This window comes from Bos indicus x Bos taurus, chromosome 7, assembly GCF_003369695.1.
Source record: "Bos indicus x Bos taurus breed Angus x Brahman F1 hybrid chromosome 7, Bos_hybrid_MaternalHap_v2.0, whole genome shotgun sequence".
NCBI classification, from domain to species: domain Eukaryota; kingdom Metazoa; phylum Chordata; class Mammalia; order Artiodactyla; family Bovidae; genus Bos; species Bos indicus x Bos taurus.
This window is the reverse complement of record NC_040082.1, coordinates 100,375,793-100,399,216: the sequence shown is the minus strand read 5'-3', so window position 1 is coordinate 100,399,216 and position 23,424 is coordinate 100,375,793. Positions and strand designations below refer to the sequence as shown.

General features: G+C 38.7%; 1 protein-coding gene and 1 pseudogene across 1 annotated transcript; one reads left to right on the top strand and one right to left on the bottom strand.

Moving 5' to 3' along the window:
• Positions 1-6,090: 6,090 nt before the first annotated feature.
• On the bottom strand, positions 6,091-15,232 carry LOC113896411 (annotated as a pseudogene).
• A 376-nt stretch (positions 15,233-15,608) lies between these two features.
• Positions 15,609-22,145, top strand: LOC113896410 (olfactory receptor 7A17-like). The gene is made up of 2 exons (XM_027548606.1): positions 15,609-16,517; positions 21,999-22,145. The coding sequence occupies exons 1-2, from the start codon at positions 15,609-15,611 to the stop codon at positions 22,143-22,145; spliced, it is 1,056 nt and encodes a 351-aa protein (XP_027404407.1).
• Positions 22,146-23,424: the final 1,279 nt, after the last annotated feature.

The window sequence follows — 23,424 nt, the reverse complement described above, 5'->3', positions numbered from 1 at the left end:
CTGGCGGGCTACAGTCCATGGGGTCGCAAAGAGTCGGACATGACTGAGCGACTTCACACTCATACTGGCAATGCAGGAGACATAAGACACACGGATTCAATCCCTTGGTTAGGAATATCCCCTGGAGGAGGGTATGACAACCCACTTCAGGATTCTTGCCTGGAGAATTCCATGGACAGAGGAGCCTGGTGGGCTACCGTCCACAGGCTCTCAAAGAGATGGACACCACTGAGCGACTGAGCAGGCACGCAAAAGAGAAGTAAACACTGACCTCAGTAAGGTAAGGCTCAGTGTTGCCAATTAAATGATAAAAATGTATGTTCGAGTTGAAGAGAGAATGGGAGGCAAAAAGTGTTTCCAGTAAAATTTGAACATAAGCCTAATGACAATATGAAGTAACAAGAGTAGAGAAATGAGTTATTAGATGTGGACAGATGTACAGTGAAGTAAGGATTTTTTTTTTAAGATGGGTCATATTTGACTGTTTCCATATTAATGAGTAAGATCTGAACCAAGGGCTTCATGAAAATATATCCCTGCAAACATGTATGTGATGGCTGATTCATGTTGACGTAGGGCAGAACCCAATACAATATTGTAATCATCCTCCAATTAAAAATAAATAAATTAAAAAAGATTCTTGACAGCTGGTACCTTCTCTTTGTTGTAATGTTCAGTCATTCAGTCTTGTCTGACTCTTTTAACCTCATGGACTGTAGCCTGCCATCTCCTCTGTCCATGGGATTCTCCAGGCAAGAATAATGGAATGGGTTCCCATTTCCTCCTCCAGGGAATCATTCCCATCCAGGTATCAAATCCACATTTCCTGTGTCTCCTGCATTGCAGGCAGATTCTTTATCCACTGGGCAATCGGGAAAGACTTTTGCTAAAAAGTTTTATATGCATTCTCATACAGAAAGAGTTGGAAATGACTGAACACACACAAACACACACATACACATATATATTTATCTCTGTGTTACACATTTACTCTGTTGATCAAAAGTTGTCTGTGAGAACCATTTGTATGCTGCAGTTGGAGTGTTTTAATTACTGTCTTTGCTCACATTATTCAAAAAAATTGGAAGCTTTATTTTCTTTCCACAAAATGCTTGCTATTTAGTTATTTTATGTATATATAGATGTATTTGTGAGAATGTTTGGTAATCTATAAAATGTATGTGGTCAGTCAGTCATATGGTGTTCTCTTCATTGCTTTTTACATTTTTTATTGAAAGAATTGAGCTGTCACTGTAATATTCTTCACTTATCAATACTTGCTTTAAAAACACACCAGTGATTGTTTTCCTGCATATTTTTTAGTGCTAATTAATCACTTATTATGGGCTTCCTAAGTGACGCTAGTGGTAAAGAACCCACCTGCCAATGCAGGAGACATAAGAGAAATAGCTGGATCCCTAGGTCTGGAAGATGCCCTGGAGGAGGACATGGCAACCCACTACAGTATTCATGCCTGGAGAATCCCATGGATGGAGGAGCCTGGTGGGCTGTGGTCCACAGGGTTGCAAAGAGTTGGACATGACTGTATCAACTTAACACACACACACACACAACCACCTGTTAACATAGTTCTAACTTTTACTGTCTTCTTCTTTATTGTTCCTTTTAATCTTTTGTGGTTAATGTATTTCTAAAAGTTGCATTATCTTTAGACATCATGTAGAAATCATTTTTTAAACATTTGATTAAATGTTACCTTTGTCTTTCATGAACATATTTGAATCCATGTATCTTTAGTTAAGAAAAAAAAATTGAACTTGAATACTGCTTCCTCCTTGCATTTAAAATATCTTCTCTTATTTTATTTCCAATTCTTTGGCAATTTAACATTGAATTAGTGGCCAATGTTGGTATCATTAAATTATTTCTGTTTAGGTCTTTATGAAACTTAGTTATTCACTCAATCTTGTTACATTCAGTTATTTTAAAACCACAACCACTTAATCTAACTTTATTCTCAGTAACATTGTCCCATATATGCTTGGTTTCTTTTAAACTTTTCTTTCTTTTTTTTTATTTTATTTTATTTTTAAACTTTACAAGTTGTATTAGTTTTGCCAAATATCAAAATGAATCCACCACAGGTGTACATGTGTTCCCCATCCTGAACCCTCCTCCCTCCTCCCTCCCCATACCATCCCTCTGGGTCGTCCCAGTGCACCAGCCCCAAGCATCCAGTATCGTGCATCGAACCTGGACTGGTATCTCGTTTCATATATGATATTATACATGTTTCAATGCCATTCTCCCAAATCTCCCCACCCTCTCCCTCTCCCACAGAGTCCATAAGACTGATCTATACATCAGTGTCTCTTTTGCTGTCTCGTACACAGGGTTATTGTTACCATCTTTCTAAATTCCATATATATGCTTTAGTATACTGTATTGGTGTTTTTCTTTCTGGCTTACTTCACTCTGTATAATAGGTTCCAGTTTCATCGATCTCATTAGAACTGATTCAAATGTATTCTTTTGAATGGCTGAGTAATACTCCATTGTGTATATGTACCACAGCTTTCTTATCCATTCATCTGCTGATGGACATCTAGGTTGCTTCCATTTCCTGGCTATTATAGATAGTGCTGCGATGAACATTGGGGTGCACGTGTCTCTTTCCCTTCTGGTTTCCTCAGTGTGTATGCCCAGCAGTGGGATTGCTGGATCATAAGGCAGTTCTATTTCCAGTTTTTTAAGGAATCTCACACTGTTCTCCATAGTGGCTGTACTAGTTTGCATTCCCACCAACAGTGTAAGAGAGTTCTCTTTTCTCCACACCCTCTCCAGCATTTATTGCTTGTAGACTTATGGATCACAGCCATTCTGACTGGCTTGAAATGGTACCTCATAGTGGTTTTGATTTGCATTTCTCTGATAATGAGTGATGTTGAGCATCTTTACATGTGTTTGTTAGCCATCTGCATGTCTTCTTTGGAGAAATGTCTATTTAGTTCTTTGGCCCATTTTTTGATTGGGTCGTTTATTTTTCTGGAGTTGAGCTGTAGGGGGTGCTTGTATATTTTTGAGATTAGTTGTTTGTCAGTTGCTTCATTTGCTATTATTTTCTCCCATTCTGAAGGCTGCCTTTTCCCCTTGCTAATAGTTTTCTTTGTTGAGCAGAAGCTTTTAAGTTTAATTAGGTCCCATTTGTTTATTTTTGATTTTATTTCCAATATTCTGGGAAGTGGGTCATAGAGGATATTGCTGTGATGTATGTCGGAGAGTGTTTTGCCTATGTTCTCCACTAGGAGTTTTATAGTTTCTGGTCTTAGGTTTAGATCTTTAAACCATTTTGGGTTTATTTTTTTGTATGGTGTTAGAAAGTGTTCTAGTTTCATTCTTTTACAAGTGGTTGACCAGTTTTCCCAGCACCACTTGTTAAAGAGATTGTCTTGATTTATTTTTTTTAATTTTATTTTATTTTTAAACTTTACATAATTGTGTTAGTTTTGCCAAATGTCAAAATGAATCCGCCACTGGTATACATGTGTCCCCCATCCTGAACCCTCCTCCCTCCTCCCTCCTTTAATCCATTGTACATTCTTGCATCCATTGTCAAAGATAAGGTGTCCATATGTGCGTGGATTTATCTCTGGGCTTTCTATTTTATTCCATTGATCAATATTTCTGTCTTTGTGCCAGTACCATACTGTCTTGATAACTGTGGCTTTGTAATAGAGCCTCAAGTCAGGTAGGTTGATTCCTCCAGTTCCATTCTTCTTTCTCAAGATAGCTTTGGCTATTCGAGGTTTTTTGTATTTCCATACAAATTGTGAAATTATTTGTTCTAGCTCTCTGAAGAATACCGTTGGTAGCTTGATAGGGATTGCATTGAATCTATAAATTGCTTTGGGTAGTATACTCATTTTCACTATATTGATTCTTCCAATCCATGAACATGGTATATTTTTCCATCTATTAGTGTCCTCTTTGATTTCTTTCACCAGTGTTTTATAGTTTTCTATGTATAGGTCTTTAGTTTCTTTAGGTAGCTATATTCCTAAGTATTTTACTCTTTCCGTTGTAATGGGGAATGGAATTGTTTCCTTAATTTCTCTTTCAGTTTTCTCATTATTAATGTATAGGAATGCAAGGGATTTCTGTGTGTTGATTTTATATCCTGAAACTTTACTATAATCATTGATTTGTTCCAATAATTTTCTGGTGGAGTCTTTAGGGTTTTATCTGTAGAGGATCATGTCATCTGCAAACAGTGAGTGCTTTACTTCTTCTTTTCCAATTTGGATTCCTTTTATTTCTTTTTCTGCTCTGATTGCTGTGGCCAAAACTTCCAAAACTATGTTGAATATTAATGGTGAAAGTGGGCACCCTTGTCTTGTTCCTGACTTTAGAGGAAATGCTTTCAATTTTTCACCATTGAGGATAATGTTTGCTATGGGTTTGTCATATATAGCTTTTACTATGTTGAGGTATGTTCCTTCTATTCCTGTTTTCTGGAAAGTTCTTATCATAAATGGATGTTGAATTTTGTCAAAGGCTTTCTCTGCATCTATTGAGATAATCATATGGTTTTTATTCTTAAATTTGTTAATGTGGTGTATTACATTGATTGATTTGAGGATATTGAAGAATCCTTGCATCCCTGGGATAAAGCCCACTTGGTCATGGTGTATGATCTTTTTAATGTGTTGTTGGATTCTGGTTGCTAGAATTTTCTTAAGGATTTTTGCATCTATGTTCATCAGTGATATTGGCCTGTAGTTTTCTTTTTTTGTGGGATCTTTGTCAGGTTTTGGTATTAGGTGATGGTGGCCTCATAGAATGAGTTTGGAAGTTTACCTTCCTCTGCAATTTTCTGGAAGAGTTTGAGCAGGATAGGTGTTAGCTCTTCTCTAAATTTTTGGTAGAATTCAGCTGTGAAGCCGTCTGGACCGGGGCTTTTGTTTGCTGGAAGATTTTTGATTACAGTTTCAATTTCCGTGCTTGTGATGGGTCTGTTAAGATTTTCTATTTCTTCCTGGTCCAGTTTGGAAAGTTGTACTTCTCTAAGAATTTGTCCATTTCTTCCACGTTGTCCTTTTTATTGGCATACAATTGTTGATAGTAGTCTCTTATGATCCTTTGTATTTCTGTGTTGTCTGTTGTGATCTCTCTATTTTCATTTCTAATTTTATTAATTTGACTTTTCTCCCTTTATTTCTTGATGAATGTGGCTAATGGCTTGTGAATTTTATTTATCCTTTCAAAGAACCAGCTTTTGGCTTTGTTGATTCATGCTATGGTCTCTTTTGTTTCTTTTGCATTTATTTCTGCCCTAATTTTTAAGATTTCTTTCCTTCTGCTAACCCTGGGGTTCTTCATTTCTTCCTTTTCTAGTTGCTTTAGGTGTAGGGTTAGGTTATTTATTTGACTTTTTTCTTGTTTCTTGAGGTGTGCCTGTATTGCTATGAACTTTCCCCTTAGGACTGCTTTTAAAGTGTCCCACAGGTTTTGAGTTGTGTTTTCATTTTCATTAGTTTGTATGCAAATTTTGATTTCTTTTTTGATTTCTTCTGTGATTTGCTGGTTATTCAGCAGCATGTTGTTCAGCCTCCATATGTTGGAATTTTTAATAGATTTTCTCCTGTAATTGAGATCTAATCTTACTGCATTGTGGTCAGAAAAGATACTCGGAATAATTTCAATTTTTTTGAGTTTACCAAGGCTAGATTTATGGCCCAGGATGTGATCTATCCTGGAGAAGGTTCCATGTGCACTTGAGAAAAAGGTGAAATTCATTGTTTTGGGATGAAATGTCCTATAGATATCAATTAGGTCTAACTGGTCTATTGTATCATTTAACGTTTGTGTTTCCTTGTTAATTTTCTGTTTAGTTGATCTATCCATAGGTGTGAGTGGGGTATTAAAGTCTCCCACTATTATTGTGTTATTGTTAATTTCTCCTTTCATACTTGTTAGCATTTGTCTTACATATTGCGGCGCTCCCATGTTGGGCACATATATATTTATAATTTTTATATCTTCTTCTTGGATTGATCTTTTGATCATTATGTAGTGACCATCTTTGTCTCTTTTCTTTTCTTTCTTTCTTTTTTTTTTTTTTTTTTTTGCTCTAATTAAAATTTTTATTGAAATCTCTCAAACGTTACCAAGAAATAGTTTTTGCAAAAGGGAGGGAAGGGAAAAAACAAACAACAACAACAAAAAACAGCTAACAAGCAAATTCAACATGGGAGCTCCCTTTGCTGGTCTGCAGTAGGTTGATATGTTACAAACACATTCCCAGAGACAAATCTAATTTGCTGGAGAAGTGGACAAAAGACAGGTGTGTTGGGCTTTGCCTCAGGAGAGAAACACTGGGCATGCAGTGAAGCGGGGTAGGTGAAAGCAGGAGGAGGCAGCACAGGCGCTAAGTCCGCTGGGTACAGAGGGTACGGGGCCCACACTTCAGGGCTACTGGGGTAAAGTGCAGGCACTGTGAGCTCATATGGCTCTCTGGCAATGAACTGAGGTACAGTGTTGAGCAGAGGAGTACTAGGGTTTGGAGTCCCTACTAGTTTGTTCTTGGCCATCTTCGTGTTTGCCTTAGCAAACTCTAGTCATAGTGTTTGCAGAATTTCAGGATCGAAGCGGATGCCATTCAAAGCATTCTTGGCAGCTTCTGCTTCTGAGCGACTGTCAAAACTGACAAAACCTACGGGCTGCTTAGATGTGAGCTTTATAAGAGAACCTTCGTAGCCCTTAAATGGTCTGAAAAGCAGATATAGCTCCCGAGGTTTGATGTCCAGAGGGAGACCGCTGACAGAGAGTCCGGACCTGGTATATCATAGGCACTCAATAAATATTTGTAGGCTAAGGGAACATTTCTCACTGCCAGCCGACCTGGAGGCCAAGACAGATGATCTTCAGAGGGTAAAAGCCGCTGAAAGAAGGGAGACTCAGCATACTGGGAGGTCAGCGTACCATGCCTGTTGGCTCCCCACACGCCGAACTCATCTTTGTCTCTTTTCACAGCCTTTGTTTTAAAGTCTATTTTATCTGATATAAGTATTGCTACTCCTGATTTTTTTTGGTCCCTATTTGCATGGAAAATCTTTTTCCAGCCCTTCACTTTCAGTCTGTATGTGTCTCCTGTTTTGAGGTGGGTCTCTTGTAGACAACATATGTAGGGGTCTTGTTCTTGTATCCATTCAGCCAGTCTTTGTCTTTTGGTTGGGGAATTCAACCCATTTACGTTTAAGGTAATTACTGATAAGTATGATCCCATTGCCATTTACTTTATTGTTTTGGGTTCGAGTTTTTACCCCATTTTTGTGTTTCCTGTCTAGAGAATATCCTTTAGTATTTGTTGGAGAGCTGGTTTGGTGGTGCTGAATTCTCTCAGCTTTTGCTTGTCTGAGAAGCTTTTGATTTCTCCTTCATATTTGAGTGAGATCCTAGCTGGATACAATAATCTGGGCTGTAGGTTATTTTCTTTCATCACTTTAAGTATGTCTTGCCATTCCCCCCTGGCTTGAAGAGTTTCTATTGAAAGATCAGCTGCTATCCTTATGGGAATTCCCTTGTGTGTTATTTGTTGTTTTTCCCTTGCTGCTTTTAATATTTGTTCTTTGTGTTTGATCTTTGTTAATTTGATTAATATGTGTCTTGGGGTGTTTTGCCTTGGGTTTATCCTGTTTGGGACTCTCTGGTTTTCTTGGACTTGGGTGATTATTTCCTTCCCCATTTTACGGAAGTTTTCAACTATTACCTCTTCAAGTATTTTCTCATGGTCTTTCTTTTTGTCTTCTTCTTCTGGGACCCCTATGATTCGAATGTTGTAGCGTTTAATATTGTCCTGGAGGTCTCTAAGATTGGCCTCATTTCTTTTAATTCATTTTTCTTTTATCCTCTATGATTCATTTATTTCTACCATTCTATCTTCTAATTCACGAATCCTATCTTCTGCCTCTATTATTCTACTATTTGTTGCCTCCAGAGAGTTTTTAATTTCATTTATTGCATTATTCATTTTATATTGACTCTCTTTTATTTCTTCTAGGTCCTTGTTAAACCTTTCTTGCATCTTCTCAATCTTTGTCTCCAAGCTATTTATCTGTGATTCCATTTTGATTTCAAGACTTTGGATCAATTTCACTATCATTATTTGGAATTCTTTATCAGGTAGATTCCCTATCTCTTCCTCTTTTGTTTGGTTTGGTGGGCATTTATCCTGTTCCTTTATCTGCTGGGTATTCCTCTGTCTCTTCATCTTGTTTAAATTGCTGAGTTTGGGGTGTCCCTTCTGTATACTGGCAGTTTGTGGAGTTCTCTTTATTGTGGCCTTTCCTCGCTCTGTGTGGGTTTGTACAGGTGGCTTGTCAAGGTTTCTTGGTTAGGGAAGCTTGTGTCAGTGTTCTGGTGGGTGGAGCTATATTTTTTCTCTTTGGAGTGCAATGAAATGTCCAGTAATAAGTTATGGGATGTCTATGGTTTTGGGGTGACTTTGGGTTGCCTGTATCTTGGAACTCAGGGCTGTGGTCCTTGCTGCTGGAGAATTTGCTTGGTATATCTTGCCCTGAAACTTGTTTCACCCAGAGAGGTTTACAGCGTTATATGGAGAAGAGAAGAGTGAGGAGGGAGTTAGAGGTGACCCAAATGAGATGGGGTGGAATCAATAGAGGACAGAGTGGGCTATTCAGTAATCTCTTCCTTATGTGCACACCACAACTGGGCCGCTCAGAGTTGTTCACAGAGTTATACGGAGAAGAGAAGGAGGAAGGTGGCAGAGGTGGCCAGGAGGATAAATGGGGGGAATGAAAAGGAGGGAGACAGATCCAGCCAGTAATCAGTTCCCTAAGTGTTCTCCACCATCTGGAACACACAGAAATTCACAGAGTTGGGTAGAGTAGAGAGGGGTTAGGGAGGAGACACAGGCGACCTAGTGGAGAAAAAGGAGAGTCCAAAGGGAGAGAGAGCAGTTAAGCCTGTAATCTCGCTCCCTAGTGAAAAATGGGTACTGAAGATTGGGTTCTTAAAGGTACAAAATTGGTAACAAATACATAAAAGCAAAAATTAAAGATCTAGAGTAGAGTTTTGAATTTCAAAAATATGATGTTAAAGAAAAGGAGAAGGAAAAGAAAGAGAGAAAAAAACAAACAAACAAGGTCGCAAAAATTATAAAGAAAATATAGGTACAAAATTGATAACTAATACCAAAAAGCAAAAGTTAAAAATCTAGAGTAGAGTTTGGAATTTCAAAAATACAATGTTCATTTTGATATTTGGCAAAACTAATACAATTATGTAAAGTTTAAAAATAAAATAAAATTAAAAAAAATACAATGTTAAAAAAAGAAGATGAAAAAGAAAGAGAGAGAAAAACAAACAAACAAACAAAAAAGAACAAACAAAGTCGCATAAATTATAAAAAAAATACAGTTACAAAATTGATAACAAATACCAAAAAGAATAAATTAAAAATCTAGAGTAGAGTTTGGAATTTCAAATATACAATGTTATTTAAAAGAAGAAGAGAAAGAAACAGAGAAAAAGAAAAAGAAAGAAGGGTCACAGAAATTATATAAAAAAACAAAAACAAAACCCAAAAAAAAACTATAGGTACCAAATTGATAATAAATACTAAAAAGCTAAAATTAAAAATCTAGAGTAGAGTTTGGAATTTCAAAAATTCAATGTTAAAGAAAAGAAGGAAAAAAAAGGTCAAAATTAATATATATATATATATGAAGTTTGCTTTAAAAAAATAGGATCTTCTTTTTTTGCAAAGTAATCGGTTATAAAAGTGGAAATTAAAGGAATAATAGAGAACTTAATTTTTTTAATTAAAAAAAAAAAGAAAGAAAGAATGATCGTACAAATAGTAAAAATATATCTAGGACTTTCTCTGGTTTTGTTGTGAGTATTGTGGGTTCAGTTCATTTTCGGCTAGTTCCTTGGTTCGACTTATATTTCTCAAGATCTATAGACCCCTTCCTATGTAGATGGTAGTAACCACAGGATTTTAATCTATTGCCTGTAGCTTCCAAGGCGGTTCTCTCTGTTATAGCTTCTTCTGTTTGCTGGTCTCTTCAGTGTCTGGTTTCTGCCCTGACACAAAGGGGATGGTGGAGGACACTTTTTTTTTTTTTTTTTTTTAGGCTCACTTGTTCAGTCGTGCTGAGGGGAGGTAGGGAGGGATGCTGCAAACAAATAACACTGGCGTGTGCTCGCAGTGCCTTAGCCACACTGGGTCTGCCCGCCATTCATGGCGCGTGTAGCCTCTCTGCCCACACTGCTCAGGCTCTAGGTTGCTCCGCTGGTAACCATCCGTGGCCGGACCTGGGCTGCCTATACTTTCCAGGTCCAAGCCACTCAGGTTCAGGCACTTGGGTAGTTCTCAGAGGTGCAGACTCTCGGTTCGGCCTGCGTTTTGTGCCCTTCCCAGATCTGAGCAGCTCAGGTGACGAGGTGTTTTGCACGTGCGATTGCTGCAACTTATCGCATCCCCGCTGCTCAGTTATCTAGTGCTCTGGCACACCTTCTCAGGCAGATGTTGACTGTCCAGACCCCCAAGAAGTTTTAGTTAGCAAAGAAGCCTGTTTACAGTTTTATAGATAATGTCTCTCTGGGGCTGCGATTGTCCCCTTCCGGCTCCGGCTGCCTATCACCGGAGGGGGATGGTCTGCCACCGGCTATCTCTGTTCAGTCCTTTGTTCCATGCGCGGGCCTGGCAGTGTCATAGGTTAGGGCTGGCTTTTCACGTGGTAGATATCCAACAGTCTGGTTTGCTAGACCAAATTATTTTACTCAGATAGCGCTCGGGGTATTCAGGCCAGATTCTTGTGATGCAGCCCACGCTGCGCCTCCCTGCCCAGCTCCCGCTTGCTAATGGTGGATGCAGGCGTCTGAGCTGCTTCTCCGCTGGGAGAGTGACCGTAGGGCTCACAATGTGTGGGTTTTAATTATTTATTTTTCCTCCCTGTTATGTTGCCCTCTGTGCTTCCAAGGCTTGGCACAGATTCGGCAGTGAGAAGGTTTCCTGGTGTTTGGAAACTTCTCTCTTTTTAAGACTCCCTTCCCTGGACGGAACTCCGTCCCTCCCTCTTTTGTCCCTTTTTTTGTCTTTTATATTTTTTCCTACCTCCTTTCGAAGACTTGGGTTGCTTTTCTGGGTGCCTGATGTCCTCTGCCGGCATTCAGAAGTTGTTTTGTGGAATTTACTCGGCGTTTAAATGTTCTTTTGATGAATTTGTGGGGGAGAAAGTGTTGTCCCTGTCCTACTCCTCTGCCATCTTAGCTCCTCCCTCCTAAACTTTTCTTTCTATATTAGGTACAAACACCTATTCATACACTTTTCTACAAATGTATGAATAGAATCCTATGCACATCACAGATACTCTTGATTCAGTGCAGTCTTTTTTTTTTTTTTCCTACCTTTTCCTTTACTGATCAATAATGCCCCAGGGATTTTCTTCCAGTCAACTCGTATTCAATGTGATATAGGTTCATTATTTCAATAGCTGTTTAGTATTTCATCAGGGGCTGTGCTACTCACACTGCAGACTGTCTTTCCTAATCTTTCTCTTCAAGTTGCTATTATATCCTTCCTACAAAAATATTTGAGATTGTTAAATTTAAACTGTGTTTCTAAACAAGAGAAACTCTGTTTCCCTGGGAACACTGAATGCTTGTAGAAATATCTGTCTGTTACTCTGGGAACAGTGGGTGGAGGTCAGGGGTGCTCTAGTCATCCTGCAAGTCACAGGACAGACCCCACCACAGAGAACAACCTGTCTCAGAATGTCAACAGGTGCTGAGACTGAGAAGCCTGTAAACTGTTGTTTACAGAGTAAACAACCTCTGTACTTTTAATATCTGTGCCACTGTCCGGATGGTTTACCCAACAGAGTACCATTTTAAATTTCTGTCTGCAAATACAGAGAGTGCACCTGTGCTCCCTGTTTCAAAGCACCACTGTAAACTGTGTGACAACTCTGTATTTCCCCAGATGGATGGTTCTGAAAAAGTGTTCTTTTCTTTTTTTTAATATGAATTTATTTATTTTAATTGGAGGTTAATTACTTTACAATATTGTATTGGTTTTGCCATACATCAACATGAATCCACCACAGGTGTACATGTGTTCCCCATCCCGAACCCCCCTCCCTCCTCCCTCTCTGTACCATCCATCTGGGTCGACCTAGTGCACCAGCCCCAAGCATCCAGTATCATGCATTGAACCTGGACTGGCGATTCATTTCATATATGATATACATGTTTCAATGTCATTCTCCCAAATCATCCCTCCCTCTCCCTCTCCCACAGAGTCCAGTTACTGAGCATGATAAAAGATAATACCTTGAATTGTCATTTTGATGTGTCGATTTTATTATTACATGCCCATATAATATAAACCTCTTATTCTACCACTATCAGCTTTTGAAATGATTTTTAAGATTTGTCCTTTCTCAGTTGACCTTTTGGGGACTGTTTTGCCATAAAAATGCTTTTTCATTTTACTTAGTTAAATATATGTATCTTATGCTGGATTTCTTGCTTTAAGGCAGTTCGGCACACTTGTGGATTTTAGTGTGCAGTTTTCTAGGTATTCACCAAAAAGGATTGGTTTTTATATTGGATCGATGATCCCTCTGATTTATTCGATAATCTAATCTTCCCAAATTGAAGTACAATTTTATATGTATTTAATGAAATCTATAATTGAGAAGTAAATCCTGATTCATTCAATATATAATAACTGAGAATCTAATATGTGTCATAATTTTCAGGAACATTATATAATATATTCATGTTTACACATTTCCCAATTTAATTATTATTCCATTGGATATCAGTAAATCATTACTATTTTAATATTGTTTGAGTTAGCATGTGAAACTCTATTCAATTTTTTAAAAACACAATTGCTTTGGGACTAATTTATTCAATTATTTTTCCTGCAATTCTCTTTATTTTGTAATCTCACACATATTTAAATACATTTCTGTTTGCCTGCATGCATGCTAAGTGGCTTCAGTTGTATCTGACTCTTTGCGACCGTATGGACTGTAGCCCACTAGGCTCCTGTGTCCATGGGATCTCCAGGCAAAAATACTGGAGTGGCTTGCATTCCCTCCTCCAGGTGATCTTCCTGACCCAGGAATTGAACCTGCCTTTCTTATGCCTCCTGCATTGTTAGGCAGGTTCTTTACTACTAGCGCCACCTGGAAAGGCCCTTATTCTATATAAGTGCACATATATTCACATATCTTTCTGAAAGTACAATAGTAATTAGCCTCCAATTAAAATAAATAAATTTATATTAAAAAAGAAAAACTATAGGTCAGCAATAATACAATGAACATCTATTATAATATAATATAACATCTTCAGGCACGAATCCTGTGAAAAAATCTATTCAGGACAAAAGAATGGATTGACATGGTGTCTATAGACTTTACAGAGTATAGTTTAAAAAGCCTTGTGCATGTTGAACAAAGACCAGAATTGCATTGGGGTATGCTCATCAGATTTATTTTAAAAATATGATAGTGCTAAGTGAAAATATGATAGTGCTTAAAAAATTATGCCCCATAAGAAAACTGGGAAAGAGCTTGCCTCATTCCCTATAGAACAGTAAAAAAGTTGGTCAAAGAAATGGAAAAGATTTGGGGGAAATGTCTTCTATTGCTTTATGTAAAACATGTTTAGCTTTTGTTGTTTTACTTTGGATACTCATTTTTGTTGGTGGCTCAGACGGTAGAAGGAGTCTGCACAGAGTCAGACATGACTGAAGTGACTTAGCAGTAGCAGCAGACAGTAAAGTGTCTGCCTGCAATGAAGGAGACCTGGGTTCGATCCCTGGGTCAAGAAGATCCCCTGGAGAAGGAAATGATGGCAACCCACTCCAGTACTCTTGCCTGGAAAATTCCATGGATGGAGGAGCCTGGTGGGCTACAGTCCACGGGGTCGCCAAGAGTCAGACACGTCTGAGCTACTTCACTTCACTTCACTTCACTTTATTACTTTGCCCATTTTTTTGGGGGGGTAGTCAAATATTTCATGTTTCATTCATTATAAAAGTATAACTATTATGTCAAGGTAAACATGTATTTTTCTTTTTGAAAATTATTTTTCCTGGGTGTCAAGTAGAGATGACTGGAATTGGAATGTTGCCAAACAAATTCATCACATAGTCTCAGGGACTATTAGAGCTTATTATATCTTTTACCCCTAATGTTTATTTCATATCCCTCTCTTCTCTCTCCCTCTGCCTCTCTTTCACACACACATACTTTTTATGTTTCTTTAAATACAAAGCTGAAAGTGATCATAAAAAAGAACCCCAAGTTTATTGGTCCATGGGCAGTCTGTGAACTGGAATTTCTGGGTACCATTTATGCATTCTGTAGGAGAAAGATGATCTGACATGATCAGCTTGAGTCATAATGGTATATGGTGTGAGCAGGGTTGTTCTGGGTGAGAAATGGGTAGTAGGAATACCCCCAGGAGGAAGTGGTGTGAGCAATTGTGTGTGTGTGTGTGTGTGTGTGTGTGTCCGTGACTGTGTGCTTGTGCCTTGAGAGCAGTTCTTAAAGCATAGGTGCCTGGATTCATCCATTAAGGTGCCTTATCACAGAGCCCCGACCTCAGTCAGGAGAAGGTACTAAGGATGGGAGATGCCTTAATTCACAGGATGCTTTTGCAACTAAATTCATAAAGTGCAAGGAACAAGTATTTTCCTTAGGTCCTTTGTAGTGGCCATTGCCTCGCCAGGCACATATTTCTCTTGATATCATGCTAGATCTTTCTCTCCCTTTCTTGAGCTATCTGTTCAATTATCACCTTGATTGCTGGCCTTACCTGAACACTCAATACATGAAAATACCTCCTACTGCTGCTGCTGGTAAGTCACTTCAGTCGTGTCCGACTCTGTGCGACCTCGTAGATGGCAGCCCACCAGGCTCCCCCGTCCCTGGGATTCTCCAGGCAAGAACACTGGAGTGGGTTGCCATTTCCTTCTCCAATGCATGAAAGTGAAAAGTGAAAGTGAAGTCACTCAGTCGTGTCCGACCCTCAGCGATGTCATGGACTGCAGCCTTCCAGCTCTTCTGTCCATGGGATTTTCCAGGCGAGAGTACTGGAGTGGGGTGCCATTGCCTTCTCCATACCTCCTACTACTCTCTTTTATGTCTAGTTTTGTTTTCTTCACAGCAACTGTTATCACTTGCCATATTATATTATATTTTATTTGCACATCATCTTTCACCATCACTAGATTGTGAAAACATCCATTTTTCAGCACCATATACATACAGTCTGGGGGGTGGGGGGATTGTCTCAAAAGTGCCAGATCCAGCTTAGCAACTAAACAATATGTGTTTTGAAAACGGTGGACACTCAATATATATTCTTCAAATGTATGAAAATATTTCTCATTACAACTGTAGAATGCATGATTTCTTTGGGAGTATACTTAGAATGGGTCAAAAATTCCCCAGTATAGATGAAATAGAACTTTTCTAAACACAAGACATTAAAATTAATTTATTGAGAGCAAAATAGAAATTGTACTATGTGAGTTATGCCAATTTCTGTGAAAATTACTCATGCTATTTTCCTGTTTTCCTGGTAGTCACCTCCATCACATGGAACCAGGTAACAGTACACAATTTTCTGAATTTTTTCTTCTGGGATTCTCAGAGGATCCAGAATTGCAGCCCCTCATCTTTGGACTTTTCCTCTCCGTGTACCTAATTGCTGTGTTTGGAAACCTGCTCATTATCCTGGTCATCATCTCTGATTCCCACCTTCACACCCCCATGTACTTCTTCCTCTCCAACTTGTCCTTTGTAGACATCTGCTTCACCTCCACCACCATCCCAAAGATGCTGCAGAATATTGAGAACCAGAGCAAAGTCATAACCTATGAAGGCTGTATCATTCAGGCGTATTTTTACATATTGTCTGCAGGATTAGATGACTTCCTCCTGACAGTGATGGCCTACGACCGCTTTGTGGCCATCTGCCAGCCCCTACACCACAAAGACATCATGAACCCTCGGCTCTGTGGACTACTGTTATTGGTGTCCTGGATAATGAGTGCTATGAATTCCTTGTTACATACTTTAATGGTTTTGCAACTGACCTTCTGTAGAGAGGTGGAAATTCCCCACTTTTTTTGTGAACTCAATCAGATGGTCCAACTTGCCTGTTCTGATACCTTTCTTAATAACATGGTGATGTATTTGGCATCAGTGCTACTAGCTGGTGGGCCGTTTGCTGGTATCCTTTACTCTTACTCTAAGATAGTCTCTTCCATACGAAGAATCTCATCAACTCAGGGAAAGTTTAAAGCATTTTCCACTTGTGCATCTCATCTCTCAGTTGTCTTTTTATTTTATTGTACGAGCCTAGGAGTGTACCTTAGCTCTGCTGCTACACACAGCTCACACTCAAGTGCAATAGCCTCCGTGATGTACACTGTGGTCATACCCATGCTGAACCCCTTCATCTACAGTCTGAGGAACAAAGACATAAAGAGGGCTCTGAAGAGAGTCTGTGAAATAGTAGGTATAAAAAGGCCAATTGTCCTGGGGCAGATGAAGTGCCCTTGACTGCATTGCTCAAAGCCTGAGAATCAGTAATTGTGACACTTTCCTCAGTGTGGAATAAAATTTACTCCTTTTACTTATTTCCTTGGATATCCATTTTTATAAAAATTCAACTTTTCTATACAATCTCAGTTACTCACTTTATTATACTTTCTTTTCATTCTATCATTTAGGTATTTTTTTTAAAGTTGTGCTTTTTTCTACTTCAAAATTTTCCAAACTTTGAATATGAAATATTTGGGCATTTATATTTTTTATGGAGTGACATGAAGAATAATACTTTCTTAAATGACAAATTTCATCCTGAGTAATTTTTGCCTTGCTTTATGGAAAAAAAATTGTCATGAGATATATTACTAATGTAAAACAGTGTACATGTAAAATCCAAGGCAATTTATATAATTTTATAAAAGGGTTGACTGAATCAGAGGGTGTGGAGCTATGGATAGGGAGGATTGATTGCAATGTTACAGTCAGATTTTCAATTGCACAAGGTACAATTGATCCAAAATCTGCATTATTCAAGGGTCAAATTTTTCTATATGTATAGTATGTATATATACCTCATGATCAAAGATGACTCACTAGAGAGCTTGACTGCCTATCCAGTCATGTGGTTCAGTTCACAATTTGTGCAAACATGTTTGCCAATATCCTGCTTAACTGGGAGGAAACTGCAATGGAATAAACTTTTTAATATAATTATCTGTAATACAATTAAAAAACAGAGTAGTGAATGCTATCTTTAAAGATGAGAATAAATGCATAGAATGAGATTATTGGAGTCTATACCATTTTTTATTTTATTCAGTGATTTGTTGCTGCATAACCACTCATCCTAACAGTAACTGTTCTAATATGATGTCTTTATTATCAAATCATATTTAATATTAAGGAATTGTTCTGATCTCTACTGGATTTCTCATGAGTCTATGTTTCTCAGTAATTCTATGTGTTGGAACTCTAAAGCTCATCCTTGGGGTTGTATGGAGCCATGTAGCAATTTTTTCTTCACTAATATAGGATAGTCTACTCCATTTATTTGTGTATTTTAATCTTAAGCTTATGCATGTGTCCTCAGTGGTGTCTGATGTTTGTGACCCCATGGACTGTAGCTCACCAGGCTCCTCTGTCCATGGGATTCTCCAGGCAAGAATACTGGAGTGGGTTGCCATTTCTCCTTCTGGGTACTTTCTTGATCCTGGGATCGAACCTACATCTCCTGCATCTCCTGCACTTGCAGGTGGATTCTTAACCACTGAGCCCCCTGGGAAGCCCCAATTTTAACCTTATAGATTGTGGGGAAAAGTTTATCATCGGTGACATCAGTATTATGGTGGCAGAAGACACTCCCTTTGTTTCTCCTCCCAGCCTACAACTTGTATATAACATCATTCATCAATAAAGTTTTTTTTTTCTCTACCCAACACGTTGGGACACCAGAGATACACACAGTTGTGCACCTGAAGGTGAGCAAATTTTTCACATGGAGGAAGTGGAGCCAGGGTAACAACAGAGGCAGTGATCTGATCCCAGTCCATGGCTGAGGCAGCTGAGCCCACAGCCCCAGAGCACCTTGGAGTCCCACTCGAAGTGGCGCGTGAAGCTTTGGCCTCCTGGATGCAGCAGCACCTGCAGCCCCAGGGAACCAGGTATCAGTGGGGGGGGGGGGGCCCTCAAGCAAAGCCACCCTGCATGTGGCAAGAGCACCTACCACTATGGGAACCCCCAGCAAAGATGCCAGCCACATCAGGGACACTGGCAACATCAGGTCACCAGTGATGCTGGAGGCACAAACACTGATGGCCAGGACAATGATAATGCCTTTGGAAGAGGGCATGAAATGCAAAAAATGTAGTTCCTCAAATATAGCCAGGAGCAGCTTATGTGAAACAAACCAAAAACTTGTGCCACAAAGTCACTGAATTGAAAAATGCAGAAGGACCTCTGTTAGCAATCTGTTGAATTGTTAGAATCAAAGTATACAAGGCTTTAAGCACATAAGAACATTGTTTGCTCCTTCAAATTCACAGAGAGAGGAGCAACCCACTGAGCATCATGAAAAACCACAGTAACATGGAATCACAAAAAGAAAACAACAGTTCTCCATGAACTAATTTAAAGTCATGAAAGATTATGATCAACCAAGTGCAGAATTCAAAATAGTGTCATGAAGAAGCTCAACAAGCTACAAGAAAACTCACAAAGACACTTCAGTTAGCTGAGGAATAAAAATAATGAACATAAGGAACAGTTTCCAAAATGATGAAAACCTTAAACATAAGTAAACAGAAGTGCTGGTGCTGAAGAACTCAGTAAATGAGATGAAGGATGAGTTGCAAAGCACTGGAAGTGGAGACCATATGGAGTAGAGAGATAGTGAGTTCAAAGATAGAATGATTCAGGTAGATGTGAGGACAGAACTAAGTTTTTTTTTTTTTTTTTTTTAATGAAGATATTCTCTGAGAGACTTCTGACTCTACTAGAACAGGTAAGAAGGATACTGGGTGTCTCAAAAGCAGAAGAGAGGGAGAAAGGATCAGAGAGACTATGTATAGAAATAATAGCTGAGAATTTTCCAAGTCTGGGAAAGAAACCGAATGCATACATCCACAGAGGTATTATAATAAGACACATAGATGTTTCAATGCAAAAGACCTTCTCCAACACACACGTACTAAAACTGTCAAAAGTTAATGGAAGAAAAGACTTCCCTGGTGGTGCAGTAAGCAAGAAGCTGTCTTCCAAGGCAGGAACAGGCACTGGGTTCGGTGCCTGGTCTGGAAAGATTCCACACGTCACAAAGTCACTAAGCCAGAGCACCACAACTCCTGAGCCTGTACTGTAGAGCCTGTGCTCTGCACCAAGAGAGGTCACCGCAGTGAAGAGTAGCTCCCCCTACTTCCGCAACCAGAGAAAGCCCCCGCAAAGCAAGGAAGACTCAGTGCAGTCTATTCAACACAGTTTTGGAAGTTTTGGCCACAGCAATCAGAGCAGAAAAAGAAATAAAAGGAATCCAAATTGGAAAAGAAGAAGTAAAACTCTCACTATTTGCAGATGACATGATCCTCTACATAGAAAACCCTAAAGATTCCACCAGAAAATTACTAGAAATAATCAATGACTATAGTAAAGTTGCAGGATATAAAATCAACACACAGAAATCCCTTGCATTCCTATACACTAATAATGAGAAAACAGAAAGAGAAATTAAGGAAACAATTCCATTCACCATTGCAACGGAAAGAATAAAATACTTAGGAATATATCTACCTAAAGAAACTAAAGACCTATATATAGAAAACTATAAAACACTGGTGAAAGAAATCAAAGAGGACACTAATAGACGGAGAAATATACCATGTTCATGGATTGGAAGAATCAATATAGTGAAAATGAGTATACTACCCAAAGCAATTTATAGATTCAACGCAATCCCTATCAAGCTACCAACAGTATTCTTCACAGAGCTAGAACAAATAATTTCACAATTTGTATGGAAATACAAAAAACCTCGAATAGCCAAAGCGATCTTGAGAAAGAAGAATGGAACTGGAGGAATCAACCTACCTGACTTCAGGCTCTACTACAAAGCCACAGTTATCAAGACAGTATGGTACTGGCACAAAAACAGAAATATAGATCAATGGAATAAAATAGAAAGCCCAGAGATAAATCCACGCACATATGGACACCTTATCTTTGACAAAGGAGGCAAGAATATCCAATGGATTAAAGACAATCTCTTTAACAAGTAGTGCTGGGAAATCTGGTCAACCACGTGTAAAAGAATGAAACTAGACCACTTTCTAACACCATACACAAAAATAAACTCAAAATGGATTAAAGATGTAAACGTAAGACCAGAAACTATAAAACTCCTAGAGGAGAACCTAGGCAAAACACTCTCTGACATACATCACAGCAGGATCCTCTATGACCCACCTCCCAGAATATTGGAAATAAAATCAAAAATAAACAAATGGGACCTAATTAACCTTAAAAGCTTCTGCACATCAAAGGAAACTATTAGCAAGGTGAAAAGACAGCCTTCAGAATGGGAGAAAATAATAGCAAATGAAGCAACTGACAAACAACTAATCTCAAAAATATACAAGCAACTCCTACAGCTCAACTCCAGAAAAATAAACGACCCAATCAAAAAATGGGCCAAAGAACTAAATAGACATTTCTCCAAAGAAGACATACAGATGGCTAACAAACACATGAAAAGATGCTCAACATCACTCATTATCAGAGAAATGCAAATCAAAACCACTATGAGGTACCATTTCACACCAGTCAGAATGGCTGCGATCCAAAAGTCTACAAATAATAAATGCTGGAGAGGGTGTGGAGAAAAGGGAACCCTCTTACACTGTTGGTGGGAATGCAAACTAGTACAGCCACTATGGAGAACAGTGGGGAGATTCCTTAAAAAACTGGAAATAGAACTGCCTTATGATCCAGCAATCCCACTGCTGGGCATACACACTGAGGAAACCAGAAGGGAAAGAGACACGTGTACCCCAATGTTCATCGCAGCACTGTTTATAATAGCCAGGACATGGAAGCAACCTAGATGTCCATCAGCAGATGAATGGATAAGAAAGCTGTGGTACATATACACAATGGAGTATTACTCAGCCATTCAAAAGAATACATTTGAATCAGTTCTAATGAGGTGGATGAAACTGGAGCCTATTATACAGAGTGAAGTAAGCCAGAAGGAAAAACATAAATACAGTATACTAAAGCATATATATGGAATTTAGAAAGATGGTAACAATAACCCGGTGTACGAGACAGCAAAAGAGACACTGATGTATAGAACAGTCTTATGGACTCTGTGGGAGAGGGAGAGGGTGGGAAGATTTGGGAGAATGACATTGAAACATGTAAAATATCATGTAAGAAACGAGTTGCCAGTCCAGGTTCGATGCACGATACTGGATGCTTGGGGCTAGTGCACTGGGATGACCCAGAGGGATGGTATGGGGAGGGAGGAGGGAGGAGGGTTCGGGATGGGGAGCACATGTATACCTGTGGTGGATTCATTTCGATATTTGGCAAAACTAATACAATTATGTAAAGTTTGGAAATAAAATAAAATTAAAAAAAAAAAGAGAACCCAGAAAGAAAAAAAAGAAAAAAAAAAAGAAATACAGCAAATAAATAAAGAAAATGTTTTAAAAGTCAGTGAAAGAATGCTGTTTTTATATACTAATATCTATCTATCTATCTATCTCTATATATATATTGCAATCAACAAGGACCTAGGGAATTAAATACAGGGAAATAAACTCAATATCTTGTAATAATCTATACTGGAAAAAGAATCTAAAAAATAACATATGTATATATCATTTTGCTGTATACCTGGGACTAATATGACATTGTAAATCAATTACATTTCAATAAAAGTTATTAAAAAGAAAGAATATTAAAGGTATCCAGAAAAAAGTGAGCATGCTGCAAAGATACCCACATTGGGTTATCAACAAATTTCTTAGCACAGACTCCACAGTCCAAGAGAGAATGGAATATCATTCCCAAACTATTGTGATATAAAAACTGCTAGCCAAGAATCCTCCATCCAGCAAAAGTATCCTTCAGATATGAATAAGAAATAAAGGTTCTCCCAGATAAAGAAAAGCTGAGGGAGTTCAGCACCCAGAACTGTTATATAGGCAAAGTTGAAGTGTTCTCTTTTACTTTAAATGAGAAGGCAAAAGTACCCCAAAAATCAAGTTGATAGGCAGAAACAGAAAACTTAAACTATATATCAGACTAAGTCAACTCAATTAAAATAAATAAATAAAGAATCATATTAAAAGTGGGTAGAGGACCCTCAATAGACATTTTTTCCCAAGGAAGATATACAACTGGCCAACAGACACATGAAAAGAGGCTTAACATCATTAATATTCAAAGAAACAGAGACCAAAATCGCAGTGAGCTACACCTTACACAATAAGAATGGCTATTATCAAAGAGAAAAAATCAATAAGTTGATGAGGGCCACATGAGACCAGGAAATGATACACGAATATCAAAATTTCTTCTTCTGCAATTAACAGAGAAACCAGAACTGCAGCACTTTATATTTGCACATTTTCTCTCCATGTACCAGATCACTGTGCTTAGAAACCTGTTTATTATCCTGGTCACCATCTCTGATTCCCATCTCCACATACCCATGTAATCCTTCTTTTCCAATCTGTTCTTTTAAGATATGTTTCACATTCACCACCATCCCAAAGAAGGCAAAGACATAACCTATAAGTATACTTTTACCTACTCTTTGTAGATTTGGGCAGCATTGTACTGACCACAAAGACCTACGTCAAACTCTGCACTATCATGTCACCATGAACATCTCCCTGCCCCACACAATTTGTGAATTGCTGGTTCTGGTGTTTGGTTCATGAATGCCCTACATTCTCTGTTACAAAGATTAACAGTGTTGCAACTGTCCTGTTCAGTTCAGTTCAGTTGCTCAGTCGTGTCCGACTCTTTGTGACCCCATGAATCACAGCACACTAGGCCACCCTGTCCATCACCAACTCCTGGAGTTCACTCAGACTCACGTCCATTGAGTCAGTGATGCCATCCAGCCATCTCATCCTCTGTCATCCCCTTCTCCTTCTGCCCCCAGTCTCTCCCAGCATCAGAGTCCTTTCCAATGAGTCAACTCTTCGAATGAGGTGGTCAAAGTACTGGAGTTTCAGCTTTAGCATCATTCCTTCCAAAGAAATCCTAGGGCTGATCTCCTTCAGAATGGACTGGTTGGATCTCCTTGCAGTCCAAGGGACTCTCAGGAGTCTTCTACAACACCACAGTTCAAAAG